Source organism: Mauremys reevesii, linkage group 10 (genome assembly GCF_016161935.1).
Source record: "Mauremys reevesii isolate NIE-2019 linkage group 10, ASM1616193v1, whole genome shotgun sequence".
Classification (NCBI taxonomy): Eukaryota; Metazoa; Chordata; order Testudines; family Geoemydidae; genus Mauremys; species Mauremys reevesii.
The window spans coordinates 8,290,040-8,315,473 of NC_052632.1; the positions used below are offsets into that span (position 1 = coordinate 8,290,040).

At 44.2% G+C, this 25,434-nt stretch overlaps 1 protein-coding gene across 5 annotated transcripts in view; it reads left to right on the top strand.

Annotated features, from left to right (window-relative positions):
* The window catches only part of ADAMTS17 (ADAM metallopeptidase with thrombospondin type 1 motif 17), a 265,853-nt gene extending 240,766 nt beyond the window's left edge, over positions 1-25,087 (top strand). For 4 of the 5 annotated variants that reach the window (XM_039492975.1, XM_039492976.1, XM_039492978.1 and 1 more), the window contains 2 exons: positions 16,655-16,832; positions 20,241-25,087. In XM_039492975.1, coding sequence (XP_039348909.1) covers positions 16,655-16,832; positions 20,241-20,392 — 330 coding nt within the window. In that variant the 3' untranslated portion in view covers positions 20,393-25,087. Of the gene's footprint in view, positions 1-16,654; positions 16,833-18,605; positions 18,783-20,240 lie in introns of those variants that run through there. The other variant, XM_039492977.1, reaches the window with a different exon arrangement.
* Positions 25,088-25,434: the final 347 nt, after the last annotated feature.

A 25,434-nucleotide genomic window follows, 5' to 3' on the forward strand; every position in this document is an offset into this window, starting at 1 on the left:
CGATTGCTGGGAGTATTTTTGTGGGGGGGAGGGTTAATGATCAATAGTTAATTCTCAGATAAAAGAAAATTGTTGATTCTTTACATGCAAACAACTTACATGGCAGCCCCACGAATACTCTGCCCTCCAGTCCATCCCTCATCCAAACAGTGACGGTTAAGGTTTTAGAATCCATCATGAGGCACATAGGAAGAGACAAAACCTCATAAAAAGAATAAAGTCCAGACAAACCTTATAAATAGGATACGTGCGTGTGTGGTAATGGGCAAACTGTTTTTATTATTTACAGAGCAGCCTCCCTAGAACACACAGAGCGTATAAATGAACAGACAGATCACTGCTGTAGGGAGCTTACAGTCAAATTCAGACATGACAGCGCACAGGATGACAGTAAACAATGCCTGAGTGAGGCACATGGAATGAACCAGGGTTACCATAGCGAAAGATGAGACATGTTTATGTTCTGTACCCATTTCATTAGCTCCTGGTGTGCTCAGATACTGCGGTGATGGACAGCAACATAAAACCTTAAGTTACATTGTTAGTAGTGTTTTATACATTATCTATATGTACACTCACACGTTCATGTATAAGTTTATATAGGGGCTTGATCCGCCTTGTGCAGAACAGGAAGTTGGGGGTGGGGTAGGCACATGGGCTAGATCTCCCGGCCCAGGCTTCACATACTGTTCTGCAGCCTCCACAGCTCCACTATTACTCCGCAGCCCTTAGGTCAGTGTTTCCCAAACATGGGACGTCGCTTGTGTAGGGAAAGCCCCTGGCGGGCCGGGCCGGTTTGTTTACCTGTCGCATCCGCAGGTCCAGCCGATCACAGCTCCCACTGGCTGCGGTTCGCTGCTCCAGGCCAGTGGGAGCTGCTGGAAGCGGCAGCCAGTACATTCCTCGGCCCGTGCCGCTTCCAGCAGCCCCCATTGGCCTGGAGCAGCGAACTGCGGCCCCAAGTGGTGCCAATGTCCACTGTGCAATGCCATTTGCTCTGGCTTACGGCCTGGAGGAGAATTTTAGCTCTAATTGTTGTTGTATTTGCAACGTATGTGGGGGATACTATTTAAAGTTGCCGCTAAAGTTTATTCCATAGTGTCCTATGCAGATACACATGTGACATTTTTAGTTCACTCTGCAGTTCCTTACTGTTTATCCAGCCCCTGAGGATAACATAATTATTATTTTTATTTATTTAGCACTAACGCAGATCTATACAAAACATAAATGAAGACATTTCATATCCCACACATCCTATTGTCTAAAGGGTGGACATACTAGACATAGCATACTAGATGAAAGTGTTCGCTTAGAATTTTAAATCTTTCTTTCTTTCTCTCTAACTTGATGTCTTCAGAGTCACAATTCATTATATATTTTTCCTATATGATATAAAGGTGACCAAATGAATAGGAACGACCTCGGCCATCTCCCATTCACACCATTTATTCACGTGGAAATACATCTATCCACATCAGTGGTTTCTGGAAGTGTTGCTCACCCAGTTAGTGTTCAGATAAACACACACATCTCACTCACTCACCATCATTTGGATGCTTTGAAGCAGTTCTATATTGGCTGAAAACTGTGGCCCGTTAAACGCTTTATCATTGGATAGTAAATGACTTTTTTTTGTTGTTTATTGTGCTGTTTAAAGGAAAGGATCAACGTTGCTCATTTTCCCAGCACTTCACACTGAAGCTTAAATTTTAAAAATATGTTTTGAACCTGCTAGTTATTCCAGGGGTACTGCTTTTTAGCAGTATGGACATTGATGAACTACGATGGCTTAAATATATTGTGAACTAACTTCAGCTACGGCTCCCGATAACCTGGTAAATTACTGCACTCTTTTAAAAGATGCAGGTAGTTAATATGCAGAATGTATTGTTACATAAAGTTTAATAGTGTACATAATTTATCCTGTTTGCATGTGTTAGGCTGCGCTTGAGGGAGTGAGCTGAAGGACTTTGTCCTTGACCTTGCATCCAGGATCCATCATGAGTCATGTAGTGAAAATGTACATCCTGAATGATGCAGTGATGCATTTCTGACCTGGCTCAGGAGCATGTTGGGTAGACCACGGTGCTGACAAACATCAAGTGTTGCCTGAAGTTGAACAGTGCTAGGGAGTTGCTTTTCAGCTCCCCAAGCTTCCCCCAAATTTCTCCCTCTTCTCCACTCCCCTCCTAGTCTGGTATTGAAGAAGCAGTGAGATCACTCAGGTACAAATCAGCAAGTGTGATATTTTCCTCATGCTCTGTTTCCCCAGTTGGCTGTTGGACTCTTTCAGGGTATAACTGGAACTAGCAATATTTAAATAGTCAGAGAATGATTCACTATTCTTCTGGATTTTTTTTTTTTTAATTTCTGACTTAGTTTATTTGTTTCACTGGTTTATACAGCTTGACATTTGCTGTTTCTGCCTTGTGAATAGTGTCTTAGTTTTGGGGTCAGCAGCACAATCAGAGTGATTCTGGTTTCCCAATTCCACTATTTAGTTGTTTTATTTCAAGAGGATTATATCCAGGAAGCCAGAATTGGGGGCGCAAAAAAATTTAGTGCTGACATTTTGGGTAGGTGGAGCATTAGACATGCAGTTTATTTCCCCAAGGCAACAAGCTAGCAGTCATATCCTATCATATCATATGTTTCATAGTCTCATCAAAAAAGTCTTTTAAAGGAGGAAAGGTGCAGTTGCTGGATCATATTCTGATCTCATTTACACTTATGTAAATCCAGAGTAATTGACTATAATGATTCCCTACAATCCATTGGTCAAAACCCAAGGATCCCACTTAACATAGTAGGTCAGATATTGATCTCAGTTACAACAGTGTAAATCCAGATTAATTTAGTCAGATGAGTTACTACAGATTTACATCAGTGTAACTGAGATCAGAATCTGACCTACTGTGTTGAACAAGACCCTTGGGTGTTGCTTAGTAAGTACCAGGTTCTCAGGACAAATATAAATGTCTGAGCTGAGACTGTATTGAGTGGGGAAAAGAGATTTGGGGAAGAAACATTCTTTTACCAATTTCTATTTCAAACACTTGGCTGGCACGGATCTCAGGGGGTACATGGGAACCCAGAACCCTTTACTGACTGGAACAAACTGAAGCAAAGCCCTAGTAGAAAATGTGATGTTAAAAATATTCTTGCTGTCAAATAATGTCATTAATGATAAAGCACATTTGAAAAATTACCCATAGCCACCTGTCATCCCAGGCAATCAACAGTTGCCAATTTCTTTCCAGTCCTTTTCTCAGCCTATGTAATGCTGGCTGCAGGTACTCATCTCAGGCGAATGTTTAAAATTTGCAGGGAGTCTGTTTTCCTATTAGATTAGCATTGCTTTTATGCCAAACATTGAAATGTTTCATACTGAGGATCACGGGTTATTAGTCATGATTGTGGTAACAAGGGCTTTCTAACTGCAAATGAATTATTTTGGCAGTTTTTTGCAGTAAATTGTATTCTCTAAAAGAAATAAAAACACAGTGCGGTGCACTAAGAGCCATTTTTCTTTCAGTGACTACTGTACAATCAAGCCTTTCTTCCTAATTCTAGGGACAGGCATGTTTTCTGAGTTACAGGTGTTTGGGAACATCAGAAAATCCTTCTGTTCTCCTTGCCCTTGATGATTACCTCACATTACATGATAAGAAGAGCAAATCAACGCCAGCTGTAGTTTAGGAGGTGTATTCAAAGCTGTTGTGACTAGAGAAGCAAACTCTCCTTTTTTACAGCATTCATTACATAGTCACCGCTTGACCTGCCATCTGTTTATAATAAACCACAGACAACTTGTTAATTCTTGATAAAGGTCACAATCAAGTTCATCTTCTTATGCCTTGGGGGAAAATAACTTTTCTTCTTCAATTCACATTTCTGGATAGAAAATTACAAGAGGTGGACAGTAATTTAGATCCGAAGCCAAGCATCACAGCTGGCAGCCCGTTTCTGCACATACAACTAATATCCCTGCAAAAGTGGGTGTGTGCCCATTTTTGTGCGGGCACACAAATAGGGTAGTGATTGCACACAAGTTTGCGTGCACAAATTGCAGTTTGCACATGCAAAATTGTTGCACAGAAGCGGATGTTGGAAATTTGGCCAGAGGAGTGTCTGCTGCTAGTTGGCTACCCTAAGAAGCATGCAGAATATAGAAACTGAAATGACATGGATGAGATGTGCTCTGTGTAGGACCCAGCTGTGGGGAGGGAATGTGGTTCTTAGCCAACTTTCCACTTCCCCAGTCCTGGGGCTGACCGGGGCCAGATCAGCCTCCAGTGTAACATCGCAAAGCCTAGTTACCAACCCCAAGGCCTACTCTAAGTTATCTTGATAGTAATAGTTCCCTACAGATTGTTCTGCTGGCCAGCAATCCGGAAGCTCAAGCCACAACCCTTCCAGTCATCCGCGCACCCCCAACACCTCTCTGTGCCAGAGGGCTGGGAGCAGATGGCACAAACCTGGATGTATCAGCTTTACACCAGCCAAGGATTCCCCGACAGGAGGGGGATCCCCCACTGCAGAGTAAGCACACAAAAGGAAGGATGCAATTCTGGCTCCATAGGTTTAGGGAGTAGAAAGGAACCATTTTACATGGGGATGGGTTAAACCGGTCACTATTTATTCAACTTCCTTTGGGGGCGAGTTTAGCATAAAAGAGACATGGCTCTTAGCCAGCCGTAACTTTGGTTTTACAAAGCAGAAACCATCCCTGGCTTTGCCCGTCTGCTCTTACAGTGAAGTGGATTTTGTTTACAACACTGAATTCCCAGTGGCTTCATTGCATTGAGACTTTTGGCGTGAAATCAGAGTTTTGCACACAAGGATTGTTTAGACGTGGTGATGATCCAGGACTGTTGGTGATATTTCTTTCTTCTTCACTGTCAGTGGAGTTGTTACTGGAATTTCTTTCTACTCACTGTGCCCTGAGTTTGCTGTGTAGCCTTTTCTGGATTTTTACCTCATTAAGCTAACGTGAAATCCTGCATATTGGCAGGGGGTTAGACTAGGCGACCCTTGCGATCTCTTCTAGCCTTGTGGTTCTCTGATTCTATGAAATAAGCCACTCTTTGCCCAAAATAAGGGCAGCTACACAGAGATTGCACCAGTTTAAAAACACGTCTGTAGTTAAACTGGTGCCAGTTCCTAGGTAGACAAGGCCTTTCTCTACAAATAGCTCAACGTGGTCAAGGGGAAGGAGCAACAAACTTCTTCAAGGATTTCCATTCAAGTCTGAGTCCACTGGGCATGGGAGACTGATTGGCCCACCCACTCTCCACCCATCCATGCTCCTGCTGCCACTGCAAAACTGTCTTCTCAAGGGATTTGGGGTGTTTTGTAGCCAGCCCCAGGGAGATGCTAATCTGCTTGCTCTTCGGGGGACACACACGAATGAAGGTGGATGCTCCCTGAAATGCTTGTTTCATCCAAGGCATTGCTTTTCACTCATTTCTAAAACTTGGATGTGGATTTCAAGAGCTGCTTTCGTGTGGCAGTTTCCACAGTCTTCTATGAACGTGCTTGCTTCATCCGCTGAAGTGCTGACTGATTCCTGAGCTGAGAGGTGTCTGTCAGGTAATTCCAGAGCTTGCTCCGCTTTCACCACGGTGTCATTGTCAGTGCCTGTGAGATATTTAAACCTTAGAAAAACGTCCCTAAGAAATGCATAATGTACCATACAGTTACTGCAGTCAGATAATGTCTGAGCCAAAGTAATGTCAAATGTGACCATCCTGCTAACAAGTAGAACTGATTGCATTGTTGTAGACAAATTAGTGTATTTAAAGGTAGCTTAGCATCTTTGTTAGTCCAAGCAATTACAGATTTAAACACAAAATTGTAAGGTCTGTTCTTCCATATTATCCCAGTGGCATTCCAGCAGGGATCAGACCTCCTGGTTTGTTGACATCAGTCTTGGGAGAGCAATAGTTCTTGGAGATAAGAAATAGGTGGTATTGAAAGATAAAGGCTTTTGATACTTGTGCTGTAAAGATGCAGCTCAAAAGAGAAAGGAAGATTGACATTAGACTGGAAATCAAGAGATCTGGGTTGTGTTCCCACCTCTGCCACAGACTTCCTGTGTGGCTTTGTGCCTCAGTTTCCTCCGCAGCAGGAACCGTAATACTTACCTACCTTATAAGGGTATTGTGAGGTTCTCAGATGTTCTGATGATGAGCACCGGAGGAGAACTAATTAATGAATCCATAAATGTATTCTGCAGTATAAAAGCTTGAGACTTTGCACAAGGGACAACTGAACATTGAAAAATTGTCCAGGCAAAACGTACACATGCAAAACCGAGCCTGATGTTTTAGTGATGACGTTGGAGCTCCTTTGAAAATGCAGCCCTCAGTGAAGTGATCGAGCAAGTCTGAATGCATAAAAAACACCTGATCCATAACCCTGATTTTCTTGGGTGAAATCCTGGCCCCACTGTAGGCAATGGAATTTTACCATTGACTTCAAGGGGGCCAGGATTTCACCCCTTGTCTTTAAAAAGAAAATAGAAGGACAGGGGACAATAGGTATGTAGTCCGAGCTAGTATACAGGGCCCTGGTCTGGGAGTTAGGAAACCTGAATTCTATTCCTGACTGTGCCACTGACCTACAGTGTGACCTGGGGCCAAGCCACTTCACTTCTCTCTGCATCTTGATTCCCCTCTCACTTTTTGCCTGGCTTGCCTGTATAGACTATAAATTCTTTGTTGCAGAGACTGTCTCTTTTCTGCACAATGCATAGTACAACGGGGCCCTGATCAACAGTCAGGGCGCTGAGTCTCCCGTTTGTCATGCTGGCCATTATTGTATTCCCCCGTCAGTGTGTCTTTATCCATCTGTTGTCTTATAGTTAGATTGTAAGCACCTTAGGGAAGGAACTGTCTGCTTGCTTTTTGTCTGTACAGCACCTAACGCAGTGAGGTATGGGTCCATGACTGGGACTCCTAAGCACTACAAGAATACAAATTAATAATAATCATCATAATAATAGATGCTACTATAATACAAATTATTATTATTACTAATAAAGTAGGATTGTTGTCAGCGTGAAGGCCATAGTCATTAGTATTCCATTTGAAATGGAGCACATCCTAATGTGTTCTTGTCAAGTGGGGTTCTCAGAGGTTGGCTGCGATTTCCAACAATAGAACATTGGGTTAATTGCTAAGAATAATTGTTCTAAGTAAAAGGGCTACTTCCTTAAGTGCATTTTTCTTATAGAGAATTAATGTCTTGGATGATGGAGTGGAGTAGGCTTATAAAAGCTGGGAGGGGTTGCTAGAACTTTGGGGGATAGTATCTGAATTCAAATCAACCTTGACAAATTGGAGAATTGATATGAAATCAATGAGATGAAATTAAATAAAGACACGTGCAAAGTACTACACTTCGGGAGGAAAAATCAAATGCACAAATACAAAATGGGGAAGAACTGGATAGACAGCAGTACTGCTCAAAACCATCTGGAGGTTAGAGTGGATCACAAATGGAATATGAGCCAGCAATTAACAGGAGAGTCGTATGTAAGATACGGGAGGTAATTGTCCCAGTCTGCTTGGGACTGATGAGGCCTTAGCAGGAATACTGTGTCCAGTTCTGGGCACTAGGCTTTAGGAAAGATATGGACAAATTGGAGAGAGTCCAGAGAAGAGCTACTATAAAGATAAAAGGTTTAGAAAACCTGACCCATGAGGAAAGGTTAAAACAATTGCTCACGTGTAGTCACAAGAAAAGAAGACTCAGGGGACCAGATAAGTCTTCAAATATGTTAAGGGCTGTTCTAAAGCCAATGGTGATCAGTTGTTCTCCACGTTCACTTAAGGTAGGACAAGAACTAATGGGCTTAATCTGCAATAAGGGAGAATTAGGTTAGATATTAGGAAAAACGTTCTGACTTTATAAGGATAGTTCAGTTCTGGAACAGGCTTCCAAAGGAGCTTCTGGATCCCCATCGTTGGAGATCTTTAAAAACAAACACCTGTGAGGGAAAGTCTAGGTGTATACACTTGGTCCTGCCTCAGTGCAGGGAGCTGAACAAGACCTCTTGAGATCCCTTCCAGCCGTGCACTTCTATGATTCTTTAAAGCCTCCACCAGAATCCATGGATTTCTTAGGGAATTTCATCACAACTATTTTAACTTTGAAAACAAAAATAATATGTGGAGGATAAAAAAAAGTGTAAGAGGCAGAGCTGCTTAATCATTGACATACTGTTCTAATTCGTGAGTTACCCTGACATTCTGATAAAGAATCCAGGATTATTTTTTCAATAAGAGGTATGTGCAAGTAATTCACCATTTATCACTCATGGTACTCAGCCTGAGGGTAATTATGCAGATTGAAAGCCCATGATAATCAGCGCATCTTTGTGCTAGTCAGACAGATGTTGCACGTACAGATATCTCCTGTAGAAACATCTGTTGGCGACTCCCTATAATTTTGTATTCTTTCTAACAGCCTTTCAGGATTTATGATATCCAAATTGGAATTAAGGAAACAATTTTCCAGAACACCTTTAAAGACCAGTTAACATCAAAGTGTCCAGTCATTGGTCTCACTGTATTTACAAGGAAGGCAGTGCAAGGATTGACAGGCAGTATTTCAGGCGAAGATAAACAGTATCTCGCTAAATGTAAACACACCCAGCAGAATCTTCCGTTTGAACTCTCAGTTGTTTGTAAATTGCAGTTAAGCACCATTAATTACTAGATAGATCACTAACGAGAGTGTTCGGACTAGCCCAAGCGCCCAAGAAATTCTTTAAAAACAAGGGCTCTATTCTTAGCTGGTGTAAATCAGCATAGCTCCATTAAAGTCTTACAGATAGGGAAACTGATGGAGCAAGGCCTGTTTATATCAGCTGGGAACCTGGCCTGAGTGCAAACGCATCTCTGCAAGGAGAACGAAGCATGCTGGAATAGGGACCCAGATAGGCTAGTAGGCCCATGTACATTTCACAGTTGGGCTTCTGTTACCCAGCACAAAGTTTGCAGCCATTTCTTATAGGGTCCTGTTGTGAGGGATTGCAGGTCTCAAACCTAGGTCCATGGGTCCTCAAGCAGTGCCCAGACCACAACCACTACCCATAGGCACCGACTTCCCCTCTGCCGGGTGGGTGCTCAACCCCCACACACACCTCTTCCCGCCCTCGCCCTGCCCCCATTCCCAAAGTCCCCTCCCCACCCCACCTTTTCCTACCTCAGCCCCACCCCCTTCCTGCCCCCATTCCACCCCTTTCTCCCAAGTTCCCGCCCCTGCCCTGCCTCTTCTCCGCCTCCTCCCCTGAGCGTGCCGCATCCGCACTCCTCCTCCTCCTCCCTCCCGGAAAGCCCTAAGGGCTGCCAAACAGCTGTTAGGCAGTGGGGGGGCAGGAAGTGCTGGGAAGGAGGGGGAGGAGCGGGGACGTGGCACACAGGGGGGAGAAGGAGGCAAGGAGAAGGGAGCTTGGGGGTGCTCCAGCCCCAGAGCACCCACAGAGTCGGCGCCTATGCCACCACCTCACGGCACTGCGGAACTCGCCCACCACAGGCTCCACTCACAAAGCTCTTGATTGGAGCAGACACCAGCCCCACGGATTGACCCGGCTGCAGTACTTAAGCCACAGGCCCAGGAACTTGTCTGGACACCTGAGTGAACTGATGTACTGCTGGTACTGGACCCTGACTTTGGCTTGGCTTTTGGCCCTGCTATCTGACTCGGACTCATGCTTGACCCCTGGCACTGGTTCTTGGTTCCTGAGTCCACCTTGACCCTTGGCATGGCTGTCTGACTCTGACTCCAGTCCTGACCCTCGGTCTGACTCCTGACACTGATTCCAGCTCAACCTTTGGCACAACTCTTGACCCCAACACCAACCCTGACTCTTGGCGCTATCCTGACTCTGGCTTTGGTTTCTAGCATCCGACCCTGACTTCCATAACTAGGCCTGTTTGCCTACATCCTGATCTCTACATCTGTCCTTAAAAACTTACTGGTAGATCAAATTAAACCAGTCACGTTTCTCTATTTCTGTGCACCATATTGCACACAAAGCATTTTGCAGCACTGTTACTTCTCCAGAATAGATTTAAACCTGGCCTCTTTCAGCCTCTGAACTCTGCAGATAATGGGGCTCTTCAGAATGGGGAAGTCTAGTTTAATTATGCATTGAGACCTGCTGGAAGCGCTGGTCCTGTCTTGTTCTTTAGGTCATCCAGGCTTCAGTTTGAAAGCACAGCTCTAGGCAGTTGGAAAAAATTATGCCTCTCTTAAAGTTCTGAGGTACTGTTGCATCCGCCATGAGCATTTTCTGTTATAATTTATTGTTTCTTCCAACTCAGTTTACTGAGTCAGAGGAGCAGACATTTTTTCATGATTAAATTAAACAAATCAGTCACTTTGACAAAAGTTTTTTCAAAAGAAAGATTGCTGCTAACAAGACTAGATAGGTTTTCTGATTTTTTTTTTCCCCTATGAAATATTGAGAAATAGCTTACAGGATGCTTTGGGCTAATTAGATCTTATCAGCGGAAAGACAGACGTTTCATTCTTTAGTGCATAATTAATTATACAGCAGTAGAAGTTGCCCTGAAGTTTATGAACGTGCTCGCTGCTGAATTGCTGTGAAGCTGAAGAGTTTAAATTAGCAATGTTCGATTTAAGCCTGACAATAGGGACTGGAGCAACAAGTCTCATCACCTCACCCTTAGCCCCCCACATTGAGGACTGTTGAAATCCACGGAGCACAGAGCTGGCAAAACATTTGTCAATCAGCACAAATTCCCTTCTAGGAACTTGCCTCATTTTCCTTCTGACTTTTACATATGCAGGAAATAAGAACAGCTGGGGGGGGGCGGAATACTTCCACCCTTTCCTAAAATCCTGAAGTGTTTGAACTCTGGAGTCAAGATAGAAGATATTGGAGATACCACCGTGTCATACCATGTCTCCAGTAATTTTAGCAGAATTGGGAAGAAGCAGACAGTCAAATACCTCCTCTCAGTCACTCACCAGACTGCTTGAGCTGGAAAAAAATGGCTGAAGAAAAATATCAGGTAACCTACTGATCAGCCTCCTCAGGTTACTAGAGACCCCCCTACCAGATGACTTTATTGCTAGGTTACCTCTCCCCTGATAAACCAGTTTTTCTGCTTGGGAGGCTGGCTGTTGTTTAGAGCTGTTCCATGTCAGTGAGAGAACACTTGTCAATGACCCTCTTTTGTTGTTGTTTTGCTGCCAGGCCTTGGAATTTCAGCCCAACATGGAGGCAAACAGACAACAGAGAAGGCAAAGGGGCTTCTCATTCAAAATGGATTTTGCAGCTTGGTAAAGTTACATACAGAGAATTAATAATCAAATATAAAATTCTTAAACTGTACAGGCAGATTTAGTAAAATGTGACACCTTGGCTCCAGTAACTTTCAGCAGAACTGGAAAGAAGCAGATACCTTTAAACACCAGAGGCCAAGGGCATGGGTGGTAACTAATTAATATGACTTGCTTTCAAGCCAGTCACCATCACTGATGTCATCTTGAATTATCTCATTCGGGAACAGGCCAGTCCCTTAAAAACATTGCCAACCAACTCAATGTGTTGGCAGAATTGGTTGAGCTGGGAAGCCATGACCTTCTGTTTCAAGAAGTACCTTTTTGAGGCAAAGCCTCTACCAGTGACAATGGAGGCATTCGTCATCCACAAAGGAGCTGTATATACGTCAAGATGAATGCATGGGGCATTCTGTCCCTGCTTTTCTCTCGATATTGGAACAAAGGCATTTTAAAGGAGAAGCATGGTCTAGGACAAAGACTCGGGAGATCTGGGTTCTGTTCCTGGCTCTGCCACTGATGCAGCAAGTTTTGCAAGTCATTTCACCTCCTTTAAGCTTCAGTTTCCACATCCATGTAGACACCTGGGCATCTTGTGAGGATTAATCAGTGCTTGTAAAGCCCTTTGATCCTCAAGAAGATGCCCTACAGGTGTAAACTGTTTTGCTAATAATAAAGTGATGGTCTGATGCTGACCAAAAAAATCAAGTCCAGTGTTTGCTGACAAATATTTTAACTATATTAAGCACACATCTGGCCCAAGTGCCTGGAGTAGGGGTTCTGCATCCCACAGAGCTTTCATCCCTGGCGCTGGGCAGACAGACTTTCCACTGCTGCTCTCCTCTGGCATGGTGGGGAAGCAGCATGCACAATGGAGCTGCACCAGGTGAAGCTGCATTAGAGGAAGAGCTGACTCCATACACCCCCAGCAGCTCAGGCCACACTCCTCTCTGGAGTGAGTTTTGCTGCATTGGCTGCCTGTGAATCTCCCATTGGAGAGGAGGTTGCAGCCACCTTCCTCCAGAGGGAGCAGAGGTGCTGTAGCAATGGGTATACTTACCCAGAAGCAGAAGAGGAGCCAGGAGTTTTTATGGGAAGCTTCACTTCGAGTTTGAGTTCTCTTCTATTTTTAACAGTGTCATCTCTTCTGAATACAGTACAGCATGAGTAACCAATCCCCCACCTTTTATGTCATTTGTATCTATTCCTATTTCCTATTGAAATTCCTTTGTAAAGAGACTAGCCAAGTATAGAGTTGAAAATTTCTTCTTAAAATAAGCCAGATGTCCAACCCTACTTTAACTGCCAAGCCCGAAGAGTTCAAGAAAGATGTTAAAATCTGTCTTCCTGGCTGTGAAAGACTAATTGTATAGCATAGGTGATGATCCCAGTCTCCCAGGAGTAGGAATCAAACTGCTTAGGGCAAAAACTCTGCTGTTATTTGTCTAAGGAGTGGAGTTGGCAGTGTCTGTGGAAAAAGTTTAATGGCCTGCCCTCCTTGCTGCCTAACAGATTCAGACAGAAACACACACACACTCGCTCACGAACATTTGTAACTCAGTGACTGAAAATATTAACACACTTTATCCGAAAAATCCATTTTGGGTCGGAATATTAAAAAATATAGCAAGCCAAAAAAAAAAAAGACTCTCATGGAGAGAGACGCAGGACTGAGAGCCATGGAGCTGCCATGTTTTTCTCCTGACACAGAACTCCATGGCTTTGGATACGTCATTTTAATCTTTATATATCTCAGCCTCTCCATGTGTCCAAGGGAGGTATATTATTCACTTACCTTGCAGGAGTGTTGTGAGAATTACTTTTGATATTTCTAAAGCACCTTGAAGATTACAGTTGCTACCCATATCCAATTGATTATTCTTGTATTTCATTGGATGGGTGGAAAGGACCATCCAGGTGAATCTGTACTGGATTTTAATTTTCCAACTCTACGAATGCAAATAAGCCAGTAACGTTATACTACCGGCCTCCACATCAGGAGAATGTGATGAAAACGTTGGGAGAGATAAAAGTGGCAACCAAATCTAGTGAAACCTTTGCCATTTGAGACACCAGCTCCCTGCATATAAACTGGTCAAATGTTACAGTGGGCCACAGTCAGACACCTTAAATGGTTCCTTCTTGAATCAATCAGCTGTAGAGCGCCCAAGGCTGTGAGGGGCTCTTCTTTACTTAGGCTAAGTAACATGCAGGAGTTGGTACAAAAAGTAACTGTGGTGGAGTCATCAAGAAATAGTGGCCATATTATGTTTGTCTCCCTGTTTCCTTGTACTCCCCCATCCATCTGTCTTTATCCATCTTTTTAAAACCCCTTACATGTGGCATGGATGCTACTTTCAGGAAGCAATAATAGAGCCTCAGAACGCATGCATTCCTCGGAACACAAAGGGACCAGGAAGGCAAAGAATAAACCAATGGGACTAAATAGTAAAGGCCAAGAGGTTATTCAAGCCAAACAGAGAATCCTTCAGAAAATCCAGCCCTAGTGAAGTCAGTAAATAGGAGTGTGAAATATGGCAGGCAGTACATTAGGAGGAAGTGAGAAGGCTAATATGGAATTTGAAGAGCAAATATAACTAACGGTGTAAAATCAAGTAACAAGGAATTCTGTGATTATATCAGAAGCAGGAAAGCTCTATGAGAAGCAGTGCTTCCGCTGGGCCACCAAAGGGAGCAATTAAAGAATATAAGGACATTGCTACGACTCTAAATGATTCTTCATAGCCTTCACCACAGAGGATGCTGGGGAAAGACCTACCCCAGACCTACTCTTTCCTGGAAATAAAGATAAGGACTTTACATCACTGTGATACCTGAGTGCAGAGCAATTCAGAAGAACTGTTTCACCGTCCCTATTTTCCATGGTTCTAATAATTTGAAGCCAGGTGGCATCTAGCCGTTCATTGGTCAGCAAGAAGCCTTCCCTCAAAACCCTCTTTGCACTCCTATGTGGGGACCAAGCCACGCTCTTTTCGCTGTGTTTTCTCTGAGCAGAAGCACCTGAGGTTTCCAGCAAAACAGGGAGGGCAAGAAGCCTGTGGCTGGGCTCTGCTCTTCTGCAGCAGGCAGAAGAGCTGGGGAACCAGTAGTGTACCCTTTCCGAGGTGTAGCCGTGGCTGTGCTCCCACAGCAATAGGGTATCGTGCACGATGCCTTCAGGAGCTCCCACTGGCCAATGCACCACAGCACTGCCCCTATTCTAGGTTGTGGCTTAAAGCAACGGTTTGGTGTTTGATGGTACTTCCATCTTATCTGCCAGCCAATCTCTCTATCTATCCATCTTCATCCCACCTGAAGTGTATCCTTTTGATCTTCTTAAATGTTGGGTTTAATCAGTAAAGATCATCACCCTGAGACTGGCGGTGCTTGGCCAGGGATAGCTATGCTACCCCAACAGTGCTCAGGAAAGCCAGAGAGGAATCCAATACACTCTTTGCCATATCAGCCCAACATCATCTTGGATGCCTCCCTCCTCCTTTTTGTTTATGTGTGGCACTAGCAGACATAGGCACCCTGCCAAAGTCTTGCAACCCATTGTTTCTTTATTTTCAATACAAGGTTATTTTATTAACTCCAGCTGGGGCACTGCACTCCGCTTGCCGCGTTCACTTTATTAAAGTTGAGCAGCTTGCAAGTAGGACCTTGTAAATCACGAGCATGGGGCAGGAGGGGGGGGACTCCAATTGTATGACAACAAAGAAAACACATAAACGGATCTGGCCTCCTGGCAAATAAAAGCCAAGCTAATGGAGAGCAATTTCCAATTGCCCCCTGGAAGGCAGGCGAGAGCCAGAGGGACTTGCAGGAATAGAGGAGACTGAATACTTGGATACCTGATGTTTCCTCCTGTATATTGAAATTCCGCCTTCTCTGTTTCCCCTGTAGACTTTGTACGTGGGAGGAAAGAGACAGACCTTTGAGTACTTGAGTTGCTAACCTGTGTTGTTTTATAGTGCCTAGTGCCATACCACCTGCGAGACATGATCTCCTGTGCAGGAACTTTGCTCGACTGTCAGTGTTGTGGAAAGGTCACCTTTAGGAACTCAGCCAGTGGGGTTCCATTGGAGCCACTGGGTCTCTTGGGATGCCTCATGGAAAGTGAAGTGGGATTCCATGCAGTGGAGACGCTAATGCAGCCTCGGGCAATATAGGTTTTCCATGTATGCCCTTGAGTGGCTGGTGGGGTGAACTACGTCCCCTTTCTGCCCCTCCCCGCCTGCCCTTTCTCTCAGATTCCAAAAGGTTGGGCTATGTCTACACTACAGTTAGGAGCAAGCCTCCCCGCCCGGATAGACAGACTCATACTTTCTCCGCTTGAGGTAGTGCAGTAGAAATAACAGTGCAGACACTGCGGCTCAGATGCCAGCTCAGTCTCTCGTTCCCACCCGAGCCCCTGGGTCTGAGCTCGGGTGGCTAATCTGAGGTTCCACCGGAGCCGCAACAGCCACACTGCTGTTTTTAGCAAGCTAGTGCGAGCCGATCTGCCCAGGCAGGGAGGCTCGCCCCCTGCTGCAGGGTATGCGTGCCCTCAGAAGGTACGTCTACACAGCCTCAGAAGGTACGTCTACACAGCCCACCGACATGAGCCTCCCAGCCCGGCTCAACACAATCAGGGGAGTGGTGCTTGCTGTAGCACTCTATACATAGCCGCCTGGGACAGCACTTTGGAGTTGCAGCTCGGGCTGGAAGCTCAGGCGCTGAAGCACACCCTCCTAGCCAGGCTTCAGAGCCTGAGCTGCAGCTTCACACAGTTATTTTTAGAGCACCAAGTGCCACTACCCCAAGTCTGTTGACTCAGGATGGGAGGCCTGCTCCATGGACTTTGTAGATGGACTCAGAGAGACACAAGGAGGAAGTAGCCAGGGGAGGAAGGGTGCCACAAAGACAGCGGCCTTCCACCTTACCACATAGCCAGATGCTTCTCTCTGCACACAGGTCTAGTGGATATGATCCAGCCTGGAGACTCAGCAGGGGCAAATTTGGTAGCTGAAAGACATTACACCGGTGGTTGCTGAGTCTCTCATGCAGAATTTTGCTGGAGTTCACTGTGCCCTTTGCTCCAGTCCCTGATTTTGTGGTCGGTGTGTCTTTCCAAGCCACAGGGGCTGGCCTGTGACTCGCTAAGGCAGTGGTTCTCAACCTGCGGCCTAATCCACACACAGCAGCAGCCCATGTGACATCCTTAGGGCCCTACAGGTAGTATCTATATTGTGTGGATGTGGCCAACACAACACATACACAGCTGCATATGCAGCCCACAATGGTAAATAGGTTGAGAACCACTGCACTAAGGTGTCCCTCTCTTCTCCAGTGCTCCTCAACCTGCGGGAAGGGCCTCCAGTCACGTGTGGTGCAGTGTATGCACAAAGTCACCGGCCGGCATGGCAACGAGTGCCCTGTCCTATCCAAGCCAGCAGCCTACAGGCAGTGTCACCAAGAGGTCTGCAATGAGAAGATAAATGTCAACACAATTACCTCGCCCAGACTTGGTGAGTGGGTGGATGCAGAGCTACAATTCTTGGGGAGGTTAAATAATCATCCTGAAGCCATCAAATGTCAGAGCATATATCCTGCCCAGGTATCTGGGAAACACAGTTTTTGTGCTGAATGTTACAGAAACGAGATTCCAGATGGCTCATCAAAGACAGAAGCATGGAGACCATCAGAATCTCTGGGTAATTAATGTTCCAGAGTAGAGAGATGCTTTATTCTTCATAGATCCACTCTGCCTGAGACCTCCACCAAGCCAGAACTCTCAAGCCATGTTCCCTGAGTGACCAGTTGGGGCAGGCAGGCATGTCTGCGGGTCAGAGAGAAGGAGGTTGGGAGTTTTGGGTGAGGGCATTCACCCGCACTCAGTCATCATTCGAAGCTTCAAACACTTTGTCACATGATGGGTATAATGGGATAAGCAGAGAATGTTAGTGATTTGGGTTGCATTTTGCTTGGTTAATAAGATTGGGGAAATGAATTGAAATGGAAAAGCCTGGCAAATGTATCCAGCCCAAGCACAAAATCTTCTCACCTGCCTTTCACTGTAAGTGATGATGAACACAATAATATTTTATTCGCCTGTCCAAAAAAAAAGTATTTGGCCTTGGCAGGTAGAATTTTCCAGAGTTGTAGCTTTTTGGAAAGGTGGTTCTTTTTTGTGGGAAGATGGACCTTCCCCAGATTAGTTGCTGACTTAAGAATGCGACCTGCTGAAATCACTTATTTCTGGGCAGGGAGGAAGGAGTCTCCAATTTAATTTTCTTTCTCCCACCCCCTTAATTATCTACTCCCCTATTTGCCCCGCAGCGCTGAGGCTGCTGGTGATAAATTGTCTATTGGCCGAGATCCCATAACTCTGCATTTAAAGAGTGGTTCTACTCAGAAGTGACGCTGTAAATACTGCATCATGGGGTCCCATGGCTATTTTGTGTGTCAAATGTGCTAAGCTTACAAGTAAAAGATGCGTTTTCTAACTCAAGCCCCACAAGTTCAACCTGGGGTCTGACAGCTGAGCTGGGTGGTTTTTTCCTTCTCACATATCACTAGTGAAAAAGGTTACCAGGCCACATTAGGCCATAAACTACACCTGTGCAACACCGTTGCCTTTCATTTATGCCCTCGGGGCACTCCCTTTTCCTCCGGTGTAACTGGCTAGAATTTAAACAATCCTGTTGATGGTACCAGAATGGACTCCAGCTCACACACACTCAGCTGGGCAGACACACAGACGTAAGACGCAGTCCTGTTTGTTTTTGGCCCCAAAGACAGTAGATCGGACTCTGCATATACACACGGTGGGCAGATCTGATTAATAGGAAGGGAGCCATTTTTACAAAGTCACTTTTTCAAGTAGAACCACACTTAAGACTAGACATGAGGCTTCTGAGCTGGAATTTGTTTCCCTGAAAATCCATACTACTTTCAATAACAGCTCTTTAAAAGACGATGGGCTAAATTTTCTTCTGAGTGACAACCGTGTAACTGAGAGTGTCACTGGTCCAGCTGAAGAGCTTCAAAATGCTTCTAAATCCTTTTGTTTAAAATCATAAAAAACATATGAGAATATTTCCCAGAAATGTTAGCATGTACAGTATATCATGGGGTGGGGGAAGGTTTTCATTTGAAGAATGTCTTTGACTCACCGACCAGATGAGAAATCTATTCTAATTCACATTTTAGCACAAAACTGTTTAGTAGAGTGGTGAGTTTAAGTCCCTGCAAGTGATCTGTAAGTAATTTGGGATGCTTATGTTTCTAAACCTGCCTAGGAGGAATCATCGGTGCCAGCAACAACGATACTTGATATCAACAAAAATATATACCAGTTATCAGCATTGAGTGTTTTGCTCTTCTTCTGGATAAACAAGTTCTCATTTGGTTATCTTTAAACAGCTACTTCTGTTTTCCACAATATAAGCCTCATTAATAAGAATCGTACAGAAAAATACTTCAGTACCGCTACAGAAACCATCCAGAATTAGATTGTAAGCACCTCGGGGCAAGGGCTGTCTTTTTGTTTTGGGTTTGTACAGCACCTAGCACAGTGGGGTCCTGGTCCAGGACTGAGACTCCTAGGAGCTACAGTAATACAAATAATAAATCATGATAATTATAAAATGCTGCCCTGTCACTGCTTTAGGCTGTAGTGGTTTTGATCATGAGTAACATTTTCAGAAGTGCCTACGGGTGTGTCTACACTGCAGTTAAAGACCCGCAGCTGGCCCATGCCAGCGGACTCTGGCTGGTGGGGCGGTTTAATTGCGATATCGGCGTTCACGCTTGGGCGGGAGCCTGGGCTCTGGGACCCTCCCCACTCACGGGGACCAAAGCCTGGGCTCCAGCCCGAGTCCGAACGGCTACATCACAGTCAAACAGCCTGGTCGCCCGAGCCTCGTGCCAATTAAACGCCCATGTCAGCCGAGGGTGTTTAATTGCCGTGTAGACAGACCCTAAGTGACTTAGGAACTTGAGTCCCATTTCCAAAAGTGACTCAGGCATTCAGGAGCCTAAGCCCCATTGCTTTGTAATGAGGTTACAGCTCCTAAGTGTCTATGCCATGTTTGAAACCTCGCAAACCACTTAAATCCAGCTCTTCAATGGTATTTAGGTACCAAACTCCCACTGATGTCAGTGGAAATTAGGGGCCTCAGTACCTTTGAGGATCTGGGCCTTGGGCACTTTTGAAAATATTACTCCAGGACTGTAGAATATTGCAATATTTAGCCTAAAAAGGGAAGCTGCACCCCACCCCCACCCTCGGCTGTAATTGCAGGTCATGACCGCGAGTGACTCCCGTGTCCCATTTTTCACTTTCTATGAATCTGGCTTTTAACACATCGATTTTTGGATTGGTCTTTTCCCCCTCTGCCCAGGCTGTTCTAACCACGCTGGGCAGGCTGCTTCATGATTTTTCCGTGACAGGGTTTCTTTCCCCTTTTGCTGCAGTTTCTAGTACTGGGCACTGTCAAAAGGTCCCCATTCAGCAAAGCACTGAGCACATACCTCCCTTTACACATGTGTGTAGCCCCATTGACATCCCAGGGACTACTCACCTGCTTAAAGTTACACATGTGCTGTGTGCACTTTGTTGAATCAGGGCCAGAAATCAGACACTAACAGATGATCTGATCCAGTGTGAGAATTCCAGCTGTTGCTTGCCCAGCCTTGCAACAGTCTTCTCCATGATAGCTCTTTCCATTGCATTTGTCAGACAAGTCACTACCGACCTGTTGCCCTGATCTTCTCAGCAGCAACCCTCCTTAGAGTATAGAGTATGCCACCCAAATCCCAGTATTGACTAAGATTAGCCATCTCTCCCCTCATCTGGCGCTCGGGTTACTTTGGTCACACATGGGATGCTCTCCTCTAACATGCTGGCTTCTTCTTTCTATTTCTGTCCGAAGCTGCTCTCACATATAAGTGTACAGGAGACCAGTGGACAGTGTACTGCAGGGTGATCCGTGAGAAGAACCTGTGCCAGGACATGAGATGGTATCAACGCTGCTGCCAGACATGCAGAGACTTTTACGCAAACAAGATGCAGCAGAAGAGTTAATGAATTGGTGCTGCCGCTTAGGGTATTACAGCTATTTCTATGTAAATCATGAACTAGTAGCTCTGAGTACTGGAACTTAATGAGTTGCTACAATGTGGTGGATTCCAAAGCATACCTAATAAGACTTGAAACTAATTCTGCAGACTGGATGTACCAAAGTAATCCACTCATCCACCTTAAAAAGAGTCATCTCAAGGAGCCAATCACGTAGAATTTTATTGTGTTTTGACATCATTACATTTTTCATTAATGCTTTTTACTTTAATATATTATTACCAGCCACTGGATGGCTTGCTACCATTTGAAAAAAAAAAAAAAAAAGACAAGAGTTGCAACGTGATTAAATTGACTAAAGTCATGTGTACCTCAGTGGGAGAAAGCCTCTGGCAAATAACTCAGCAAACGTGCAGACATTACTTAATGCTTCAACCTTGGCTTCCATCTGATGCTCTTAATTCCCAACAGTTAGCATGCTGTGGGGTGGGCTTGGAGGGACACACACAGATGAAATGCTTAATTTAAAAGGGGGTTTTGCTATAAAAGCTTGTGAAAACCGATAGCAGAGGATGGATGTCTCTGAAATTTCTGCAGAAAGCTCAGCACAGTTTTATCCAACATTCCATTTAATGTAATTAGAAAAAAAAAAACTAATTGGGAATTCCTTCTCCTGTCTGGTTCTGAAAACATATCCCCCTCTCTTTATTTAAAAAAACATGTGTTTTCTTTTATGGTGCCTTACTCTCCTCAATGAGTTTAAAGAAATGGAAGCTAATTAACCCAGGAGCAGACAGTTAATTTTAAGCCAGAACCACTTGCATGAGATGGAAGTAGCTGGAAATCATTTAAACTTATACAGTTTGTTGGGGAGAGGTTGTTTTTAACCTCCTCTTTCCAATTTTTGGAATTCGATCTGATAATGAGACAGAATGCTATTTCTTAAGGGTATTGTGAAACCAACTAGGGTTGGCACATACCCGAAACAGAGATCAGAACAGCATTTGCAGGAAGGGTAACTTAGAGACCAAGCAGATCTTTCCCCTCTCTAGGATGTATACATCATAAATCCTTTTGAGACAGAAAGGGAGCAGTTAGTAGACTTTCAGGGTGAAATTCTGAGCTAATTGAAGCCAAAATGGCAAAACTCCTATTGCCTTCAGTAGGGCCAGGGTTTCACACTCAGGCTATGCCTACACTGGCAATTGAACGACAAAACTTTTGTCTTTCAGAAAAAAACAACCCAAAAGACAAAAGTTTTGCCAGCAACTAGCGCCAGTGTGAACAGTGTGCCAGACTCTCCTGCCAACGACGCAAACACCGCTTGTTGGGGGTGGAAGTGTTTTGTCGGCAGGAGAGCCGAGAAACAGCGGCTACACAGTGCGACTTTTAGCGGCACAGCTGTAGTGAGACAGCCATGTCGCTAAAAGCTGTGTAGTATAACTGTAGCATCAGTCTTGTTTCCGTTTGCTTTGTTACCTTGTGTTCCTTTAATCAGGACAGTTGGAGAGTGCTGTGTAAATGATAGTGCCTTACATGTGTCTAAACTTCAGACCGAATTCTTCCCTGAGATTTAAATGGGAGCTCCACACAGGGCAGAATTTGGTTTAGTGAGTGTTACAGTCGATCAATGTCTCGCTGCCATATCTAACTCAGGCTATGTGTATGCTACAGCCGGAATCCACGCACTGAGATCGATCCACCGGTGGTCAATTTAGCAGGTCTAGTGAAGACCCACCAAATGGACAGTAGATCACTCTCTAGTCAACCCTTGTACTCTACCCCCAACGAGAAGAGTTAGGTAAGTCGACAGGAGAGTTTCTGCCGTCAACCCCTCACGGTGTAGACCCCACGGTAACTCAACCTAAGGTATGTCGACTCCAGCTACGTGAATAACACAGCTGGAGTTGCGTAGCATAGGTCAGCTTAGTGTAGACATAGCCTCAGACGCGTATCCTTTCCCTTGCCAAGCTCCGCTGCCATGCGTGCCGTGGGTAGGTTACACTCACGCTCTGTGAAATCAGCCGAGCCTTATGGGTGAATTATAGGTTTATACTCGCTTTAGAGACATATGTTAATATTTATGATTTTGGAGATGGGCACAGAACAAAACCCAGTCCCCGGCACTAAACATTGGGAAAGTCTGGATCCGAATGTGGGCATTGTGGCTCATGCCTCTCTCTCGTGTTATTGCTACTATTGCCTTCCTTTAATGTGCCGAGGGATAAAGGCATTTAGTACTTAACATTTTTAAACAACATTTTCTCCCTTATTAAGACTGTTCCAGTATCCAGGAGCTCAGTGAAATAATTTGTTATGGCTTTATTAAGGGCTGAGCTTTCAAACATAGGAACCTAAGTTCCATCTGCAGACAGGTAACTGCATATGCATCCACATTTGCATGGGCAAAATGTGTCCTTGCTTGTGCAACTGGGCTTGTGCACCCAAGTGCTGATCTGCACGCACAAAGGCACATTTGTGTACACAATTACCTCTCTGTAAGTGCTTGGCCCTAACAGATCTGTGTTCTGCATACTAGATAGTTTTTGTGTGTGAGGGAAATGATTCTAATTTGGTGGTGGTTATACCGGTGGCCCTTTGGGTAAGTTCCTTTTAAAATCAGAATTAAACCTTTTCCTCCTACTTCTAACCTTGGGTCCAAATTCAGAGGTGACATAGTTGGTTGTGTAAGTTACCACATAGCATAAGTCAGTATAAAATGGTGTAGTTAATGCAGAAAGAGAGGTGGGGGGAATGTAGCTGATTGACAGTCATGGTATAAAAAACAAAATTGACAGACTAGGCAGATAAACAGGTAATGAGAAAGTGCAAGAAGGTATGAGATCAAGCAGAGAGCGCCTGCTTTACCTTAAGAATGCCTGTTAGTTTTTCCTGCTATACTCTCCCCATTCAGTCCCTTGACATGTAAGTTACACCCCTTTACCCCAGCCTACTGACATGCCCCTCACTCTGCCATTCACGGCCCCCATTGTAAAGTGATTTGCATCCCTGTTAGGGTTTGGGATTTTCTTAAAGGGTAAGATTTCAGCTCACAGTGTGGCTTGACTCTGTGCAATGCCACATCCTTGCATGCCGTTTGACAGCATGTTACTTGTGTTGTTTTATGCTGTCATGTGATTTACCCCAAGACCCTTTCATTCTGTTCAGAGTGATAAGAAATGGATTTCTTAAGTAGTGGGAGTTTTTTCACCTCCTCAAGGCCCTGATCCAGCCCCCTCTGCAGTCAATAGAAATACTCCCATTGACGTCAGCGGGGTTTGGGGCCAGGCCCCAGTTTGCGTCCATATAATGAGACATGAATCTGCTGGTTTAATGGATGGATTTCTTTTGACTGAGCAAAAATGTCATTTATTTCTGAGCCGAAATCCTCCTACGTTAAAAACAGAGCCCCATTTGTATTACTTGATCTCCTGATGACCCTAAATCCCGTCCCATTTTGTAAGGGCCAAAACTATCAACAAAAATGTTTAATTCTGCACTTTTGCTTTGTATCATTTTATAGACGCTTTTACTATGAATTTACAGCTACGCTCTCTCCTCAGTTACTACATACCAGTGAAAAGAAAGCTGTTTATTTCAGTGTAGCCATGACGATATTTTTTTTTTGTTCATAAGAGATTGACGCTCTTTGATTACAGTGGTGGTATTTCCATATTGTAAACAATACTCTCTGTACTGTTACTAAAGTACTGTACATTTCTAGTTGCACAGTTGTGTTACGGAGTGTAGATTCTCACTATCTTATGTATGGTGCTATTTCTGTGTTGTTGGTGGAAAAGAAATCTTAGCAGTTGATTATTGCTTGATATTTTATTATAATACAGGGATATATCCTCCATGGCAATAATAGCATTTAAGGTTCTCATTACAGAGTGAAATGTATATATTTTTCCATTAGTTAATTTACATATGTACTGTATCCATGGTTTAAAAAAAAATTGTGCTGGCTATAAATAGAAAAAAAAAGTCAAGCAGAATGGAACTAGTTGTAAATGAAAATCAAAAAGAGAGGATTGTTCCATTCTGAAACAGATTGAATAGGTTTAATAGTAAATTAATTTTTCCATAACAATCTTATAAGGTTTATGAACTTGAAAAAATGCAAAGCAAAACCAAACAGCTAACTGTGAAAATAAAGAAGTAGTAAGTCTGTAAGTAACACATGGTGCATCTGTCTAATACTTGACTGAGACTTGGATTCAGATGAGTCCAGGACCCACCATTGACATCTGTGGTAGGTGTAAAAGGTCATTTGTCAGTGAAATACTGGCAGCTTGGGATTCCCAGGGTGCTAACAAATCATGAACTGATGGGTCTCGTCTCAATGTGGTTGCAAAATAACATACAGGGAATGTTAATATGTAGCTAATGCCAAGTGAGTTCTTTGGTCGGTGACACACAACAGAAGAAAATGCCTGGCTGGAAAAACTGATCTAGGCTCCATTTGGGGGAAGCTGCATAGGTCTTTGGAGTCTGTTGGGAGGATAAAGCTTTTGCATGGGGGGAGGGGGTTTTATAAGCACATTTCAGAGAGTTTTCTTTCAATGTATCTTAGACTCAAGGTCAAGTGGCAGCCACACTGTATGTTTAATGGTAGCTGCCGCACAGACGCAGCCTTATGATGAAGGTTGCTGAGCATGTGGAAATTCTATTGGAGTAAAGATGATCCCATCCATTTGAAAGGTGTCTACATAATTTAGCTGCACACTTCCTTGGTGTGAATAAACAGAAGTATTCAAAGCTGAGTGGTTTTGGGTGTGTTTGTTGTAGGCCCAAGCAATAACCCATGTGCTTTTTAATTGGACGGAAGAATGCACAACCCCACAAACTAGGCACAATAAAAGATGTAGCAAGTATTTATGAAAGGAAGTGAAAACCCCTCAAAATAAACTATCCCAAGCAAAACTCCTCAGGCCAAACTCTCTTCTCATTTTCATTTGTGCTCACCTCCTCTCCCCCTGCCGCTCTTGGGCAATGTACAGCCGTTCTCTGTCCCCCAGCTATTTAAACTTCTTTCTTTACATTTT